A 19782-nucleotide genomic window follows, 5' to 3' on the forward strand; every position below is an offset into this window, starting at 1 on the left:
TATGTAGATATTCATTCATTATGATTCGCAGCTGTACAGTCGAGTAGACAATGTATATAGGTCTACGTGTAATACGAAGAAATTCTATGACTATTAGTTGAGGATAATTGTATTTTATATTTATTTTAATATATACGTTATATAAATATATCTGTAACATATTCTTATATCCAATGTTTCGTGAACAAATGTTAAGTATTAGAATGTTACATTTTAATATTTTCACAGAAGCAAACAGAAACTTGATTGCAAATATGTAATCAAAATTTCTTATTTTACATAATTATAATTTTCATCACTTGGATTCGAGCTCTGCAATCTTCAATATTAATCTTGTTCCTTTAATTTTGAAGTAGAAGTAACATTTGCCTGAATTTCTGTAGAATTTGTTGTATTCTTTATTGTTGTGTTCTTTTATTAATCAGTTTATTATATTTTAATTTCATTCCACGTTTTCGTTTCCGTGGAAGCGACGTTGGATCTGTAATAAAAATATAAGTTTATCCTCAAATAAATAAATAATTTTATTTTTAGCAAACTAAAATCGACACGTACGGTCCTCAGGAATGTTCATCCTCTTTCTCAAAACAGCCCGCACTTGTTTATTTAAAATTTCTCTGCACTGTACATCAAAACCAGTTGGTAGCCATCCTCTCTTCTCGTGACATTTTGCATCAGGTAAAGAATCAGGAAGTTTTGCTAGCATTTCCTGTATTTCTCCTACCATGACGTCGCAATACTAATAACAGAATGAGTGGAAGTAACAATTTATAATAGTGCTCGGAATCAATGTAAGGTCCGATACACACTATCGGTCCACTCATACTCCGCTCACGGTCTGATCAAATATTCTTTCATTGTTTATTCTTTCGAATCGTTGCTGGAGCGAGACCGGACCAAAACTTGAGCGTTACTCATAACGTAAATACGAACATTATAAAGTATAAACAATTTCAGGACTATATTTTAGATTATCTAGAATTGCTCCAGATCGTTTGAGTATGAACGTTATATTTAAAAGTTATATTCGGACAGTTTTATCTGTTAAACCTGACTGGTAAATAGAATATTTTTGCTTTCAACTATTCAATCATATAATTTATTCGAATCTCTTGTGCCTTTAGTTGCCTTATTATAATGTTATTTTGCAATTAATACCCTCATAACATACTATTTTTGTAGAGAAAACTATTGACAAACCTGATAAAACATTTGTCGGGAAGGAGGTACCATACCTTCCTGGTATATGTACACATTCTCATATAAATGCCGCTCTTTCTTCAAATTTTGCTTCTGACTCAACGTGGCAGTAAGTACTGCAGGTTTCTGTTTGGAAACTGGCGCTGATTTATAGGGTAACGTATAATTTGAATAATTTCTTTTACATCTGACAGTTGAACCTAATCCATCTACGGATCACAAAAATTAATTTTATAGAATATTTTTTATGTTAAATAAAGATACTTCAGATATCTTTGACAGTCAAAAATAATGTAACTTACGCATAGCTTTTAATCTATAATCCAGTGTCTGATATTTTCTTGCATTAATATCCTTTCTTGGATCGTAGCCCAATTTCACCCACATAATTCTCCACGGTCCAGTCATAAAATAATATGCTACAGATGGCAATAATATTTTCAACTGTTCGGATGTAAATTGTGTCTTGTACATAATGGCGTTTCTTGACCAAATTGGACGCTCCTCGAAGAGCTGGCGTACTTGCTCCAAGTGCGTGTTTTGAAGAAACTTCACCCTCATAGCAGACTCAATGCCTTTCGGCGCCGCGGCGGGTACTTCAGACGTGGAAAAGTATATGTAATTGGGAAAGCCTGATTGAGATTTTTTGTTTTTACCAATTACATTCTCCGGATTTGAATCTATTTCGGTTTTCGGTATATATTGTTGTATAGTGTCCATTCTGCTGAAGACAGCTGGTGGTAGGAAGTAAGGTACATCGTTTTTTAACCAAGAGTAAAGCGGAATGCCCGTTGGATAAATCGAGCTGTATATGCATTCCAATTTCTTTGGATTCGACTTGTTCTGTGTCATTGGTAAGTATTGAAAATCACATAAATCTAAAAAAGGAAAGACATTAATATAAGAAAAATTAATATAGAGATAACGTCGTACATAATTTGTATACAACATACTGGTAAATTTGAATTCAGTCTCTATTCTTCCCAATATTTTCAAGTTTGGTACTTCATAGTCTGTCTCTTGAGATAAATTTTCATACTTATTGTTGTCGAAAGCAAATGTGTTATTTTTATTTCTCGATAGATTCTTGTCTACGTATGGATCACACAAGTTTTTATCATCGTTATCTACGGTATATTTTTTCTCAGCTGCTTCTTCGCTACAATGCGTAGAGTCAAGATCACGGTCTTCTTCCTGGATGGTCAAATTATCGACACTAATATCGCTATCATAATTGTCTCTTTCTCTTGTGACATTAAATGTTGCATTAATCTGTTCATTGTCTGAATGGGATGTATGAGGATCTTTACTAATGCGAGAAGTAGTAGCTTCCGAGTTTGTAATGTCCATAGATGTTGGTTTTACAAGCTCCACCGTAGCACTTTTGACTTGTGTTACCTTATTCTTTTTTACTCTAACTCTAAGCAAGAAACCGTTTGTACTATGTCTATCCCCGCAAGTAGGCTTGCTGTAACCGTCGTCAGGTCTGAACCGCAGTTCTAATCTTCTGTTAGGAACGTCTACAGTCTGTTAAACAATCAGATATAGAGTTAGATAATGTAATTAAACTAATTGGATATAGTATTCATTATTTTATCATACCATAGAAATGGCACTAATGCCACCCAACGTTGCAATAGCTTTATCGACGTTGACTACATTTCCTGGATATTTAATACATATTAGTTTCTTGTCAAATCTGTGTCCGGAAATTACTGGGCCTGCATCTTTGCCATCTTGTGGATTATTTTCCTTTACCTACAATAAGACAAAAAGATCCTATATATATATAATATAATCTACATACAATTGATAATATCTCATAAATCACAAACTCATAGAATTGTAAACAAGTTTGCAATATAGAATGTGAGGAGTAAATCAACAAAATGTAATCCTTTGTAAAAAAAAGTAAGAGATATATTTATTAGTTTTTATCAGATACGTAGGTCTTGGAAAAATAATTTTGCATGAAATAATGCATCTATTCGATTACATTTATTTAACTCTTTAAAATTAAACTTTATATACGGGAAAGAAAGAAAAAGGAAAGAAGGGGGAAAAGTATATACTTATTATTATGCAAACATGAGTCATATTTTATTTCAAGTGTGGGAGAAAAAAATTACACAAAAAGTTTTACGAAATAGATAGATTATTAATATACAAAGGGCAAATGTTTAACTCTTCCCCACCGTCAGTTTTCATGAAATATATTCTGCTATAAAAACGTCATATTATTTCATATTTTATTTCGCGCTAATTCGATCGTGACGCACGCTCGTTTTACTCGATCGGTACGACAGATTTTCTAACCTTCAAAAACACGTCGCTTTCAACACTCAGCTATTTCTTTCGGTATCGCGCAACGATCTTTGCCTTTCGAGTCCTTCATTCTCAAACAAAATGGAATCGAACAAGTATGTTTTTATCCAAATTTAAAACGGCAGGACTAAAGTAAATATATTGAAGCATTTCGACGTACGTTAATATTGTTGTCCAGCGATTCGGCGAAGGAATCTTCGCTGTCGATTTCACGACAATAATCCTCCACGTTGAAGTCCGGATCCTTGTCGTCCTGTTTATCGGACATCTCGGTGTCACTTGGATCACTGACTTCGCTCATCGTATTGCTTCTCTAATAAATACAACAAGTTTTCAAATCACGCTCAAGAGCGTTATTCCTCATAACCTATCGACAACAAGTCCCTATTTGTTTCAGCTCTATTGTTGACATCGGATGGTGACGGTGACGTGTGCGACTTCTTGCCCCACTATTCCCTTTTCTTGCCGCTCGTGTTTTGACAATCCTGAACCTCCGAACGCGTGTAACAATTGTTAAGGCCTGCAATGCTTCGTCTCAGGAGCAGCGGCCGTATCGAGAAAATTTCAATTGATTGCAAAATAGCTCGTCGTGCGCATGGCAGCGTCGTTTATGCAATTTGCAATTTGCAATATGCAATTACGCATGTTTCCTTGAAAGGCAAGTTTATTATGTGTTTTCTTTATACCAATCGACTCGTTTCATTATTCTGTCCGTAAAAATATTAAAGTATTCAAAAAAGTCGTGTAGTTTACAAGATTCTTTATATTTTATGTTAAAATATATGCCAGAGAATACAGTACAAAATATAATTCGTAAACTATTTTGACAGCTGTTTTGATAACTCTAGCTTAATACTTTTGTATGAAAAAGATTTGTATTATACATATAAAAAGAATCATATTTATAATTATAATTTTATATTTATATTATAATTTTATTTCCAAAAATGGCGATGATCCGTCGAAATCGATTGTTTCGAAAATTGATTTTACTGGTCTTTTTTCGGACCATACAACTTTTGTCCAAAATATTTTTGCCTGCTGGACTTAATTTTCAAGATATTTGGCTAGACTGTTTAAAAAAAAATTATATATATATATCGACATATTTTATACATAATTATATCTATATATTATTATTTATGTTTTTGTATAAAAATTTTTTTATTGGAAAATGAAAAAAGCCTTTGATAAAGTATTTTGAAAGCTTACCGATATTAAGTACATTTAGAGACAGATTTTTATTTAAAAAGTTGAAATGATGCGAGAAATTACACATGAGACACATCGAGAAATATTTGTCAATCATTTTTAGTTTGTCTGAACGAATGTATGGCAAGAAAACGGCCGTCACATATTATAAGATATAGATATGCATGTTCCAAAAGAATGGCCATGTCCTCTACTTTGACAAGATGGAATTATGCAAGAATCCGTGAGATATAACCGGCTGTACGTTAATTTGCCCTATGAAATAATTTATATTATAAGATTGCGTGCGTGGACGCAAATGCATCCGCTAATATTTTATGAAATATTTAATATCTAATAAACCTGTTTTATTTGGTAAAATAATTCTTAGTAACATTTTCAAAAATATTGTACGGTATGAGATTAAACGTCTTTAAAAAGAAACTATTTATAAGAAAATGAGGAAATGATAACTTTTCTTTATGCAACAGAATCACTCGTAATTTATTTCTAGTAGAAAGATAAGCGTGATCAAATAGCTCTGTATTTTAAACAAATTACAATTGAAAAAAATACGAAAATTTTGATCTAAAAACCGTAATAACGCAAGTGTCTAATCTCTCAGAAGTACTTTGTATAAAACTACAAAAGAAAGAACTTCATATATGATCTAATATACGAAGCTATTTGACTTCATGCCTATGTTTTTACTATCAATAAATTTGCGGATGATTTTGTTACGTAAAGAAATGAAAGTAAATAAGTAGGAAATTTCAAATATTAAGTCACGTCATTAAGATGCGAAGTAAATATAAGGCCTGTATTTTTTTAGAAAATACGTTACTCTAAATAGCCGCGTATGTTACACACGAGCCATCAGTTTCTCGTTAAATTCCAATTAAATCGACATACGTTCTTCTTATACTTTCAGCCGAGTATGGTAAAATGGGTTAGATGGCTTTATACAAGCATATAATTTCTTGAAACAGGACTGATAACAGGCATCTATTAAATATTCATTGGTGAGTCGATAGGTCTTACATTGCCTTGCGAACTTCGTACTAAAGTGATACCTTGAAAACGATCCTTATATACCTCTCGAATAATTAATATTTATGTTTTGATTATGTTGGAGTGCAGCTGAGAAAGTATATTAGGAAACGACTGTCGGAGTGACTCACAATTCAAAAAAGATGCAATTATTACTGCCGTTACTGGAGGAAAACAGTTTTATATAATAAATCGGCTTGTCAGGCTGATAAGCAGGCTTATGGACGTTGCGGTTTGAAAATATATTTATGTGCACATACATGTACAAAGTACAACAACCGTAAGTTTTAATAAATTTTATTACTTTCGCCGTTATATAATCATTCGGCATAAGGACACAATGGGTTTTGAAGTAAAAAGCTTTTATTAAAGTTATTTCTATAAAGATGTAAAACATATTTTGTTACACAATATGAAAATATTCTGACGTGCAAAAGATATAAATATCATATAACAAATATCATAAAACAATCCATAAATATGAATGTTTAAGAAAGTAAAGGTGAATATTATTAATAACCATTGACAAATTAATTGAATAAAAGTAAAATAAAGTAAGGACATGAATACAGTAAGAAAAGCTATTACCTTATTACAAAGGGGCGCGTATATTACATGGACATTCATTCGTTAATAAATGATTGAGACGTCTACGAAAAGCATATAGTGCACATTGTAGCATATGCTATTTTACGTATCGATTGGGATTTATTACCTGGACATGTCTACTGCTTAAATATAAGTGTCTCAGGAAATATTCATAACTTTTTCTCGCTTTTTATATTCTCGCTTATATGAATGGACGTGTTGAGATATTCAAGTCTTATTTAAAAAAATCAAGAAAATTCAAAGAAATAAAAAAATATATATATATAACTTCCCGCACGTCATTAAACAATATATATAATAAAAATAAGAATCAAAATTATTGAAATTAAAAGATAAAATATTTCAATAATTAAACATTGAATCTTTATAACAATGTCATGTTTGTTGTATAATCGGTTCTTTTTAAAAAAAGAAAAAAAGAATGCACTTTTGCAAACATATTGATGGCAAACATATTCATGGAAAAAATCGAATTACAGTAAAGTAAAATTATCACAAATTTTGCTATATTTTTTGTGTTTTAATGTTAAAAAGTAGATAGAGTTCAGTTTTATTTTCTACAATTAATATAATATAATCCATATAATCCTCCATAATCACTTACATTGTAGCAGCATGTATTATTTAGATTCTCATTTCTTTCCTTATCTATTGAACTAAAGAGTTCAGATCAAGAACGACGATAAGCTTTAAAATTCAGATTAAAAATAAGTTTATACAACCATCTTTTTGATTATATATAGTTCAAATTGGAATTATACGTATTATACTACGTATGAAAAGTTAAGCTAATTGAAGATTCATATAATATCAGAAAATATATGTGTATATTATAATAATAAACGACGAAGTTTAGAAAAGCTAACAAAGAGCTATAGCTTTCGAAAGTGCCAAAAAATTGTTATGAGGAGACAAATTTTAATAAAGTTACAATTTAATAAGCTAGAATATTCAAGTATGACAGTGTAATTTGCATTTAGGTTTAAATAATGCACAAATGAAGGCATACAGAATTTACACATTGCTAAACCCGGTTTATCGTAAATATATACCTTTCTTGTTATGGTTCTCACGTGTGCTTCTCGATCGATTGTAAATACCGGGAGTAATAAATTTCATATTAACCTCGTGCGTTAAATGCCTGAGACGTCCTCATTTCTACTCCCGTGTTAAAGTAGTAGGTATTTCTGCGCGCAGCTGTTGCAACCTCTAAGAGATCCCACGAAAATATGAATGTGCATTTACAATTTTACTAAGAAGAAAAATGATTATTTTTCACACTCTTATACCCAAGCGGAACAAGGAGTCATGACGAAAATAATCGAAGTGACGTTTGAAGTGACTTTTAATAATCATTTTGGAGCCGTTTTCAACACCATTTTTACCTTTTATTCCGTTGGGGACAAAAACTTTTGTGTTGGAAGACGCGATTAATTCATATATTTAACTAAGCGAATTTTTATAATTCTACTTAGGGCGGCCCTAAATGTTTGATAGTAATTCGATCTAATTAAGTTATTTGATGGTAAATATTAAATACCAGGAAAATGGATGTGAATTCATACGAGACGTAAAAGTAGAAACTTAATAATAACACTGCTGTTTTCTTTACTTCTGTTTTCATCTGCTCGATCCGTATTTGCAATACTGCAGCGTGCTCTTATATTATCTCATATTTATTTTATCATGTTGCATTATATTTCGATGAGATACAGAGGCAAATGATATCATTACCCGATTAAAAAACTTCTTATATAAATATCCAGAGAACATCATGACGTCTTATACTTTTATAAGACGTCTTATAAAACTTTAGAAAGACATCATTATAATGTCTTTAAGACGTCAAAGACGTCTTATGACCCGATTTATGACGTCTTTGACGTCTTTGATCTTGAGGCGTTTTATAGACACCTTATAATTAATTTAAATAACCACTTTTAGACATATTGTAAATATAAAAAAATATTAAATATGAGGAAAATAAATGTTGCTCCTTCCTTTACTTCCATTTTCATCCGCTTGAATCCATTTTTATCTCCATTTGCAATATTGCATCATGTTCTTACATTATCTCGTATCTACGGTATATATATTGTATTATTATATTCGACGAGACGCAGAAGCAAATGATATAATTACTTGAATATATATGTATATTCGCATTTCACATTGTTACCCTCGCTATCCGCTCATCGAACCCCTCTGTTCGAGAACAGTCGCGTCGGCAAGAACTTGACATTGAAACCCCCACGTTACAACCCCTCACATGTAACACGCATATGATTACACGTACGTACCCACACACATACATCGAGTACAACTGTCTATTATTGCGGCTGTATATGTAAAGTACATGGACAAAACGTATAAAAGAAACGGGGCGCTTGCGCGGTATCCATGACGATGTGTGGTTCTTACGACGACCTCCATTCGTTCCTCCTGGCAAATCATTATGGCATTATCGTGCCGAGGAAGCTCGTCGTAAAAGCTCGCGCCGTGGTAACGTCGTGACTCACAACCGTTTACGTTGCCGCACGCGACGACACACTTTGCGCCGGCACTTCCGGGTGAACGCGAGATATTTCGGGGGTGCTCCATTCTACTTCTAAGTGTTCCTCCAGGTGTTTCTTCGCGTAGATCGGTGCTCGGATGGTGGCTCGAGCTTACCTCCACTCGACAGGAACGTGGGAAGAGCGTGCGGATTTACTCATCGATCACTCATCCATCGTGAGTCGCACTTACGGGAGATCAATCGAAAGTTCCTTGAATGTTTATCGAAATGCGACGCGTTTAGATCTTCCGCGTTGTTATTTTGAGGGGGTTGACTGGATCCCGTTGGTGCTCAAATGTTCTCCAATTGAGTCGCGACGTTATACATTTGTCTTAAGTCAGCTTAAATTGTAAATTCTTAAGAAACACATAGATCTTGTCGCTGATGCTCTTTATCTTTTTCAAAACACATTACTTGATTATATTAGTTACTTCTGCATTCTACAAATGATTAATTTTAATATGTATTCTAGCCTTCATGTCACTCTTTCATTTTTCTTTTAAAATTATCTAATTTATTTAACACGAATTGTATTTCACTGGAATAAGTAGTTTCATTTACGTTTTAAGTGCTAATGTTAATTTTTCTTTACTGTTTCTTCGAACAAATGAACACTTTCCTTAATTTGGTTCAGCTTCTTTTTATAATCAATTTTTCTTTGCTACAAGATCATTTACATATCACTCATACTACATTTCTTCTTTCTTAATTATTAAATATATTTTATTTGACATTTACACACATTTATTTTTTTCCGGATCACAAGCTTAGTTTCATTAAAATAGATTTGACGAATAAATGTCAAAAATGACATTTTTTTTCTTTTTTAATAAAAAAATTATAAAACATTTCTGCTAATTTCGCACTGAACAACAGTTATAAAAATTACCTATTCCAATTTGCTTTCGCTAAAGCAAAAATAAAATATTATATTGCACAATTAATACAGCGACAATATTAAAATGGATACGTGGCACGTATGGAAAATAAGAACTTGCGGTCAGAAAATAGATATTCAAAAACTCTCTTTTATATACGTACATCTTGAAAAGCTAATAACTTATTATTTTTAGAATGCTCAATCCACATTAGTTGTTATTCAAGCATAAAAATCAAGTGCATACGATGTGACATTTGAAATTACATTAACTGCAATTATTTGCTGTGGACTCGTCGAGTAAATCTCTCTAAGGTTCAAACGACGTCGATGTGGACATTGATCTTACTTGGTTTCATTCTCAAGTGCCTATTGAAGAAGCTGCGCCGAATAGATCAGACACAAATCAGCCCGTGGCGAGTGCATACACCTCCGTCGTTAGGACGTCGCTTTGTAGGGGAGAAAATAAAGTTTCATGGATAAACGAGGTTGAATTTGAAGAATCGAACAAGTGTATTCGTCGAAACTATTTTCGATTATCGGCCACCGAAAAATCGAGTGCAAAAATCGTCGAGTGACAACACGTGATACGAGAAACATTCTTGTCTAATGTGAAAGTTTTCGTGAAGCTGTACATTGTAACTCTTCGGAACTTTGTACGTGTTGAAGAGGGGATGAGTTTGTCTGCCGGAATGTGAGTAAATGGCCGTAGAAGGATCGTGTCAGCTTTTGAACAGCTTACTATGGGCATCTGCCTGGACACTGGTTAGTATATCCATAATGATTATTATAATAGTTCAAATTATATATAGAGAGAGAGCTTCATTTTATATAATCCTAAAATATTCTATATCCCAAATATAGTCCTTTAAATTCAATTTTGCAAATATTTCTAAAATATAGTTTACAAGATGTTATTTATTCTAATAAATATACTTAATAACATTTAATAATTAAACATTTAATTTTTTTTGCATCAAATAATTAACAAGTCTGTTATTATGTTGCCAATTATCAGTTTTAACATTTATTTTAAACTGATTTTTATGTGACAAATTCAGACACTATTATTATTGCATACATTTTTGCATTAAAGAGTTAGACGAGACAATTATATTTGCCAGTTATCAGCATTAGTGCCAATAATACTCGGATATCTAATTTATTCCTAAATAATTGAGAAATCGTGCAACCATATTTTTCGGAATCCCCGACAGAAAAATATTATAAAATAAAATAGTATAACATACATTTTTTGCTTAACATAGAACAGTAATAGCTTCAATATCTTAGATATTCTTTTTTGCCAATTCCTTTATTTCTTGGTAAAACAAATGGTTCGTTGTTAATGCGATTGGGATTTATTTTCTGGTCCTTCTTGGATAATTCTTTGAGATTTTTTTGCCAGGCCTTTTCCACGTTATCATCTATCTTGATCGAGTTAATTATCTAATAATAATGTCAATTATTTTCTTCCAAACGTTTCCTATAGATATTTTGTTCCTTAGTTACACTTCTCCGAGATGTTACAGTTCTCAATGAATTCTAAATACTGCTGTTTATTGTACTGTATCCCTATTCGTGTTTTAGATATTAATCTAAGGATCTCACAACTTGTCGACTCGCGTATAGATACACGGTAATGTCTCACTGCGCGTACACTTGGCATGAGACATTACCGTATCTCTTGATAAGATTATGATCGTTTCCAATGTTTGCCGATGACAGAGTCCGTACGCGACGTATGTTTCGGTTCGTCAATACACTATACAGATCCCTGTCTTCTGTTGGCAAAGGAGGATTTTGCGTTGTTTCTTATATTCGTAGAATCGTTGTTGATTTTAAATCAACAAATATTGTGCACAGATTTCTATTAGAACTTTTCCTATCATCATTTACGATGTCTCCATCAAATCTTTGCTTTATCTCACCTCGTTTTCAATCCTTGCGTTGAAATCTCCCATTGCTGGTTTGATATTGCGTCGGGACGTTCTCTAATATTTCTTGAAATTTATTCTGTAATTTGTTTCTCTCCTTTTTTGAGCTTGCTAGCGTCCGACACGTGTTTGACATTTTATTACAATTATTATATGGTTGGTTACTGGTTTCTAGAGTGATATGAAGAATCCTGTCGTTCGCATATTATCGATATTACAAACGTTCTGTTCGTATTTTTCATGTGTGAACAGTCCCGAGTAAGCTCTCTCATCACAATTTGATATTCCAACATCCTATTTATAGCACTTCTTCCTCTATTGCTATTTCTTCTTTTTCTTTGCTATTTCACGTTTCTTATTCATAATCCTATCTTTCGCTTGGTTCGTCATCTGGAAATCCGTTCAATTTCGAGGCTTGTTGATGCCATGCCAAGAATAGATATAAGTATTTTTTTCTTAGCAGGTTGCTAGTCTCATTGAAAGGAGATTTTTTTTTATTTATTCTATCTAGTCTAGACGTTCACCACGTAAATTAGTCTTAATTGATTTGATAATAGGTTCCGGTTTCTACGGTACTAAGTTTCGCTGTTTTAAATCTTGGCGAAGAATCACCTCACCGCTATATTACTTATTGTCCTAAATATATTTGAAATAACATTTTAATTTCACTCTTTTTTCATGACATCATATTTGGTTTTCTTTTTTGCGTTTTATTCGGATATGTGTTTTGCATAGAAACACTATTCTTGTTAATTAACGTTTTCAGAAATTTCACATAAGAAATATTAACAGATTTTGCGAAGAAATTCTATTAAGATTGTAAATATATTTGGCAATTTTTTTACATTTTTAGTGTTTTGTTTTAGGTAAATTTTTACCAAGTAATTTTGTCATTATAGTTAATAACCAATGCCTATTTATTCTTCCACTCATTACCGCTTTCTCGCTTATTGTCAGTATCGAACATGATATAATCGCATTAAAAATAAGTGAAAAAGAGAATAATACGCATTAGCAAGAAAAACGACCGTTTCTTCTCTTCCCTTTTCCGCACTAACTGTGCAATAAGGAAAGCATTTATTTCTCTGTTGTCCTTTCTTACTATGCTGATTTCGCGCCTTGAACGAGTACGAACTGTTTATCTATGCAAGTCAAAACGGTTAACACTGTCAATTCCACTTCTTCCATTATGCTAATCATCGAATTCTCACGATATATCTACGGAATAAACTTGGACGCGTAACAAGATGTCTATGATTATCGCAAATGCATTATCGCGATCGATATTATACAAGTGACATTGTCGTAACATAGAAAGTCTTTTTTGTCATCATCACAGTAAACTTATGTCGTAATACATGCGTTTAAATTAATGGACGCATATTAATTTAATATTATTATTATTATTAAATAAATAGTGGCACGCTTTCTTATATATTACAAGGCTCATAGACATCCAACATTATTTTAATTAATTTGTAATTTTTAAATGAATCTAAATATCAGCTAATTAAATCTTTATATCGATTAAAATTTACATGCAATGCGGTATTATTTTTAACATCAAAATTATAATGATTTTTTTACATAAAAAGTAATTTTAATTAAAAAATTTCTAATTATAAATAATTTTTTCGATTGAATAAATATTTTTTGATCTATCTAATTTTTTATAGAAATAATATAAATAATTTTTGAGAAAATATTCCGTTAGTGTCAAACAATAGTTAGAACTTAAACAACTTTTAATGTCACAAATATTCTCTTTAACGTTATATTTGTCTTTATATTGTAATAAAGAAGGAGTACTTCATTAAAAGCACGATTTGATATTTAAAAAATTCAATATACGATTTTAATATTTTAAATAACTACTTTTCTACTAAGGTGTCAAATAAGATGGTTATGTATTACTATTGTGTACTTTTTAAAATTAATTAATACAATGTTTATATAATATTAATTAAAATATAGCTTTTTTGTACATTTTCACACATTTTTTAAATAGATATACCTATCTCCAAAATCTTGATTAAAATTTAAAGTAATTTTATTTTGTGATTCCCAGACTAATAGATACAAAAGATCAAGATAATTAATTTATTCAATAAAATTCTATTAGAATTATATTTTTTAGCGAGTAGGTATTGATTCGGTACTTATATTTTAAATTTTGCACAAGATCAGATTGAACATAATGAATTGGAAAGCCTCGAGTTATCCATTGTAGATATCTACGATTGTCTTTACAAAAATTACTATATGTTGAAGTGACGGCATCGCTTAAGTTACATGATATCATCGTTTGTACGCGATGACTTTTTTATATCTTTTGTGCACATAGAAAATACCAGAATTATGCAAAAATTTAAAAAGTTTTGAATTATGCAATTATTTAAGATTGTAAGTATTGGCACTTGATTCAAATCGAAGTAAATACTTGATTTCACACATGCATTGCATGTAGTAAGTAAATAATATATCAGTGCGACAATGTATATTTTATGCCTTTGACTTCTGCGTATAGTCTTCGGTTTTGTCACGCAACGTGATGAGCTAGATACAAATATATTGTACAACGTGTTGTAACAAAATGTAGTAAGAATGTGGTGATTTCTCATAAAGAATAAAATTCAATAAACTAATAGACTAAACTTTTTCAGTTAGAAAATTAATAATTCAAGCATTTTAAAATTGAAACAATCTGGTTGAAACGATATTATGCACCGTCGAATTTATTTCAATAGGCTATCGTTCTTGCTGTTTTAATTTCCAGTTTAGATTTGTAAAATAGAAACGTTCAAATTAATTGACTATTTCACGCAAATATGTTTTCATGAATCTTCCCAATTTCTCCTTTTGCTTTTCACTTTTAATGCTCTCTTTACATTAAAACTGGTTTAGTATGCCACGTGTTCAACTGCGTATCGATGCATAAGCATCACTTACAATTGTACTTACGTGCTTTTCGTTAAAATAATAACATAGAAAAGCCGCAGAAATTTATTTTGGTTGCTTAATAAATTAAATTTCTTGATAAGATCCTTAGTTAATCCACAAACGCGTGAATTCTTTATTTATGCGGTCATACATTCGTTATAATTATCACTGATTTTCTTAAAATTGAAATTAGAATCGAGAAATTGAATAATGAAATGGTCTTTAATAATAATTTTGTAAAAGGAGGCCTTGTTAATATTTTTACTTTAAATTGAATTCCCCGAATGGCACGAATATTTCGATCCATCATGTAGATATAATACGTTACAAAGTGGCAAATGCATTTCAGATCAGCAAAATGGATCGCAGATGTTCGAGGAAAACGATGCTCGAGCTACAGGAAGATGGCGAGGCGAGGCTGGCCTTTTGGCGACTCCGCCGGATGGACATTTCCCGAAACAAAATGTTGGCCCAGTTAAATTTGAAATACCAAAAATTCCCGTTATATTCGTGCTCGGTTAGTATTAATTAATTGTCGCGGATTTAGAATTAAATCATCATATTTTAAGAATCGACATTCAACGTGTTGAACTTTACGATCATTTCATAGGCGGTCCCGGTAGCGGTAAGGTGACATATTGCGACAATTTGATACAAGAGAAGAAAGGTATAACGCATATCAACATGATGGATCTTCTTCAACAATATGCACTGGGAAATGGTACATATTTGCTTTTTATTTTATAAGTATAAATACTTAAAATTTTAACATGCGACATATATAAACCAGTCGGATTTAGTTGCGAATTGTGAGGTTTCTAAGAATATATAAATTATATCTCAATCCTTTTGATTTAAATAATAACGTCTGTAAATAAGAAATTTCTATATTTTTGCAACGTGTCGTATATAAAATGTTTTTGATGTAGATATGCAAGATTTTGGACAACTTAGTAGTAAAACCGTCACAGAAGTACTTATGCTTGAGATGAAAATGTCTCCGGGATCCAAAGTATTTCTTGTAAGCGGATATCCGCGAAATATGCGCGATGTAGTAGAGTATGCTGAAAAGGTGAGTGTCTCACTTCTGTTCTTTTTTAATATAGATATTTATTTATTTTATAAGGTAGTTACATCTCCCAATATAGCTTAGCTATGTACACAGTGTTCGGATAAGATAATCTAAATGCATATAATACATTGCTTATAGATAAAAATCGTTAACGGCGTCGTTCTTGTGTCGTGGAGGCAGGAAGTGTTGGAGAGGCAAATTGATTTCGGTGCGCAACTCGGCCACGTTATTATCGGATTAGCTAGAATGGAATTGCATAATTTTTATAGGAATGTGATGCCAGTTGCGGAATATTTTGATCAAAGTGGAATGTTACTTGAGGTAAGCAAATTCGCTATTAATGCGCTCCGCCAAGTTTAAATTTTGTTGATCTGTGTAAAAGTTAAAAAAAAAATTATTTTTATCATTTGTGAAATATATTTTCTGTTTTCGATACAAAATTGTACAACTATTAAAAAATTATCATTTTAAAAAGAGGTAAAAGGAAAACGGCAAGTGCATGCGTTAGTCGAATGGGAGAAGATTATTATATAAAACAATATCTTTTTTAATACACCAAAAAGTTTGAAAATAATATAGCCGGATAACTTAGAAATGTTATGAGAATGATAAAGTAATACATATTCAAATTGTATTATTGTATTTTTGTATTTTACGTGCAAATTACGCTTACTGCAAGTAGAAATAAAAATTTGTTTTACAGATAAATGGTGAACGTAATCCGAGTGAGGTCTACGTTAGTTTTCGAGATGCCGTCCTTAGAATTCTCGGGATGTCAAGCGGTGAAATTCAGGACCAGGATATACCTCAATCTTTAGAAGCCGAGGTAAGATTGAAATTGCAATCAAAATTTCACATGTTTGATAGTATATCGCTATACTGCATCATGTCGCATTTCAGGTCGAAGTGGAAAGGAGAAAAGAATCGACTACGGGTTCGCCATTACCGCAACAAATTATGGGAACTGATAGGTTACCAGTTACAGTACCGATAGACACACCGAAAACCGCTGCTAAACCGAGAAAAGGATTGCCATCATTTATTTGGGTCATAGGTATGTTTTATTTCAATACAATGTAAAGAGGTTGATTGTTAAATTTTATGAGAAGTAAAACTATTAAATTGTTCAATTTTTTTCTCCATTTCTTTTTTTATTTTGTCAGCTTTCTTTTCTAAGAAAGAGAAATAACTTATTTACATTGCATGACATTTTGTGTAATATAATGTTGTGTATATTAGGTGGACCAGGAAGTAATAAGGCGGCTCTTTGCGCTCAAGCCGTCCGTAATATGCCAAGATGGATGCATATAAGTATTGGAGAATTATTAAGAACGATGGCATCGTCTAATATGGTTGTGAATGACGCAATTGTTTCGGGCGAAATGGTCCCACATGATATCGTGATACAACTTGTAGAGCAACAGATTATTTTGAATCGAGACTCGGATGGTATCGTCATGGACGGATATCCGAGGGACTTGAATCAAGTGCAGGAATTTCAGAGTAAAGTAAGTAGAACACACAATTGCTTGTGTTATTATACCTTAAAATTGCAATTCTGCTTACCAATTTGATCGATGATTTTGTAACTTCCTGTCTATCTGATAAATATCTCTTAGCATTAACAAATTATTGACGAATTGCGTTATATTAATTATTAACAGTTTGGACAAGAACCACCGCTGGTATTACTTGATTGCTCCAAACTGCAACTCGGGAGAGGAAGACTGGACGACAGTGTTTCGGCATTTAGGAAAAGATTGGAGCTCTTTCGCGAGGTGTCTCTTCCCATGTTGAAAACGCTGGACAGCGATAGTCGGTTAATAATTGTACGTAATAAATAACCGTGTTGCGACAAAATACGGATCAATGTTGAGATGAGTTTTGAGTTAGCATTAGTAGTACGAAATTGTTTAGAATAGAGTCTCAGTAGGAATACAAAGGTACAATTACATAATAGAAATAATATACGTTTATGAAATAGTTCCATTTTTATAAGGTATAATGTATTCCTTAGGTGGACGGCGATACGGATGTGCCTAGTGTGCAGCAGGATTTTGCCGCTGCATTATATCAATTAATGCGTGGGGCACGTCGCGGAGAAGAAGGAAGCCTACGTGATCCGGATTCGCCTGTAATCAAGGGACACCCAAACGGGATACATGCCTCGAATGAACGTGCCATACCTAATGGCAATGCCAAACCGACAGTCAACGGCGTATCTAATCATGTTGGAAAGATCGCCAATGCGACGAAAAATGGAATTGTTGCTCAAGGTAAACAATTATTGCATTTGTTTGGCGTATAAAATCGACTTTTTTTATTCTTAGATTGTCTACTTTAAGTTCCCAATTTAAAGCCAATTATTTTTCTCTAAATTAATTAGGTTTCTTCTCCTTCTGTAATCAGAAAGAATCAGAAAAAGGATTAGAGTTAACAAGTAAAAAAACAATTTAATCATAAAAACTTTTCGAAGCCTAACAATCTTCTGATAACAATAATTAAGAACTGTGTGGTTGTATCTATTTATTGTATCTATTAATAATATATGTCGATGTTTATTGTCTTCTAGGGGTAGGTACCATCTCTAATGGTGTATTAAACAATATGAAACATATTCAACAAAACGGTCATGCTTATCAAAATGGTATCGCGAATGGAACTCATATGCTGCAGAACGGTGTAGCGCATTTAGCCAACGGCATTGTACCCGGCAACAATAAAGTCGCACCCGCGATGCACAACTATTTGCCAAAAGATCCCATCAGGAAAATGTACAACGAGATCGACGGTTATCAGCAGAATCTTCACATGTGAAAGTAAGGTTCGCTGGTCTTTTTTAATGTTGCTGGACAATTTTAATTGTTAATATTGCGTGAAAGGGTCCGAATTACGTGTTGGAACTTTCAAGTGTATTGATAACTTTGATCGTAATGTCTTTCGATATAGCGTGCCTTGAAAAAAGATACGACTTAAACGGTGTAATCCGTCCACACATCCGATATAAACGGCCAAATGTAAAGTCGTAATTGGAAACATATCGCGGATAATATATACATGTACATTTCTCGTTAATTTTAAAATATTAAGAATATCCGGTAAAAAATTTTTCATATAAAAATATACAATATATATTGTTATGTATGAAATATGTTTATATTTAAAATGAATAATTGAAACATAATTAGAAAACTAACTTCTGCATACAAGAAATAAAATATAGCGATTAGATTATACAATATTCTGTACATATAATCATATATTTTATATACGATTATTACATTTACATATGTGTATATATGGGCATATTTTTCTCATTTCAAACTTTACTTTTTATAAAAGGCAATGCGAAAATTATTCTTTTAATTATTTTTTAATTCTTATTATTTTTCCCGCATACAAAAAAGATTATACAAGACAGATTATACAACAAAGGGAAAACATATTTGAACATATTTTTACATGAAAAATTTTTTGCCGAGTAACACAACTTGCTTTGTAACACAACTTGCTTACTTTTATCCAAAGTTTTGTTTCTATTGTTCTATTGTATTAATTACATCTATAATAATAATTACTCCAAATTTATTATTTTATTCATGTGCTCTCAAGTACATAATTTCTCTCACACTTTTTCTTAATATTATAGTTTGTAAGAATAAGTAATGTCTCTTATTTTCCTGGCAGCTGATATCTTTCTTAAATTTTTTAGATATTTTATTCTGTCCATACACACATATGTTTATACATACGTCTTACCGGATAATATTTTAATAGCGTATGGAGTTATAGATTCGAGAATTCTAATAAAAAAACGTCGAGGTCACGATAGTTTTGAGTTGCAAGCTATCAGGGTTGGCTAATAATATCACATAGAGCTCACTTGCGCAGGTCCGCAATTGTACTTATACTGCATATTATACTTATATCGTATTTATATTACTCATAATTGTATTTATATGCGATTTGTCGACGATAATTTGGAATAATATAATCATCAGTCGCATTTTACACCGAACACAAGTCT

The 19782-nt window shown here is 32.0% G+C and overlaps 2 protein-coding genes and 1 long non-coding RNA gene across 5 annotated transcripts; 2 read left to right on the forward strand and 1 right to left on the reverse strand.

The window, feature by feature from the left end:
- Window positions 1–97: 97 nt before the first annotated feature.
- On the reverse strand, window positions 98–4143 carry LOC112462753 (general transcription factor 3C polypeptide 5). Its single transcript, XM_025028722.1, has 7 exons — window positions 3686–4143; window positions 2803–2958; window positions 2154–2727; window positions 1503–2078; window positions 1201–1409; window positions 556–739; window positions 98–481 (listed from the first exon to the last, which is right to left on the reverse strand). Exons 1-7 carry the CDS (start codon window positions 3824–3826, stop codon window positions 399–401), a joined length of 1923 nt encoding a protein of 640 aa, XP_024884490.1. The 5' UTR covers window positions 3827–4143; the 3' UTR covers window positions 98–398.
- A 739-nt stretch (window positions 4144–4882) lies between these two features.
- On the forward strand, window positions 4883–5941 carry LOC112462756. Its single transcript, XR_003041707.1, has 3 exons — window positions 4883–4977; window positions 5648–5738; window positions 5857–5941. It is a non-coding gene; the product is annotated as an uncharacterized LOC112462756 (long non-coding RNA).
- Window positions 5942–5956: 15 nt separating this feature from the next.
- Window positions 5957–18988, forward strand: LOC112462757 (adenylate kinase isoenzyme 5). 3 transcript variants are annotated; one of them, XM_025028733.1, is made up of 12 exons: window positions 5957–6046; window positions 10003–10571; window positions 15033–15200; window positions 15294–15404; window positions 15613–15755; window positions 15894–16076; window positions 16459–16581; window positions 16656–16809; window positions 16995–17263; window positions 17420–17584; window positions 17773–18031; window positions 18328–18572. In XM_025028733.1, exons 2-12 carry the CDS (start codon window positions 10550–10552, stop codon window positions 18570–18572), a joined length of 1842 nt encoding a protein of 613 aa, XP_024884501.1. In that variant the 5' UTR covers window positions 5957–6046; window positions 10003–10549. The 3 variants fall into 3 exon arrangements, with proteins under 3 accessions (XP_024884501.1, XP_024884499.1, XP_024884502.1); XM_025028731.1 differs by lacking the exon at window positions 5957–6046 and adding an exon at window positions 8819–9105; XM_025028734.1 differs by lacking the exon at window positions 5957–6046 and having other exon boundaries at window positions 10550–10571; window positions 18328–18988.
- Window positions 18989–19782: the final 794 nt, after the last annotated feature.

Source organism: Temnothorax curvispinosus, unplaced genomic scaffold, assembly GCF_003070985.1.
Source record: "Temnothorax curvispinosus isolate PA1 unplaced genomic scaffold, ASM307098v1 QBEX01012734.1, whole genome shotgun sequence".
NCBI classification, from domain to species: domain Eukaryota; kingdom Metazoa; phylum Arthropoda; class Insecta; order Hymenoptera; family Formicidae; genus Temnothorax; species Temnothorax curvispinosus.

Excerpts from the sequence above, each read along its gene's own strand:
- LOC112462757 (XM_025028733.1), top strand. The coding sequence starts at position 10,550 with ATGGGCATCTGCCTGGACACTG. Across the intron at positions 15,756-15,893 it reads TAGTAGAGTATGCTGAAAAG|ATAAAAATCGTTAACGGCGT; the intron begins GTGAGTGTCTCA and ends CATTGCTTATAG. Across the intron at positions 18,032-18,327 it reads AAATGGAATTGTTGCTCAAG|GGGTAGGTACCATCTCTAAT; the intron begins GTAAACAATTAT and ends ATTGTCTTCTAG.
- LOC112462753 (XM_025028722.1), bottom strand. The coding sequence starts at position 3,826 with ATGAGCGAAGTCAGTGATCCAAGTGACACCGAGATGTCCGATAAACAG. Across the intron at positions 2,959-3,685 it reads CGCTGGACAACAATATTAAC|GTAAAGGAAAATAATCCACA; the intron begins GTACGTCGAAAT and ends GTCTTATTGTAG. Across the intron at positions 1,410-1,502 it reads TTATAGATTAAAAGCTATGC|ATGGATTAGGTTCAACTGTC; the intron begins GTAAGTTACATT and ends TGTGATCCGTAG.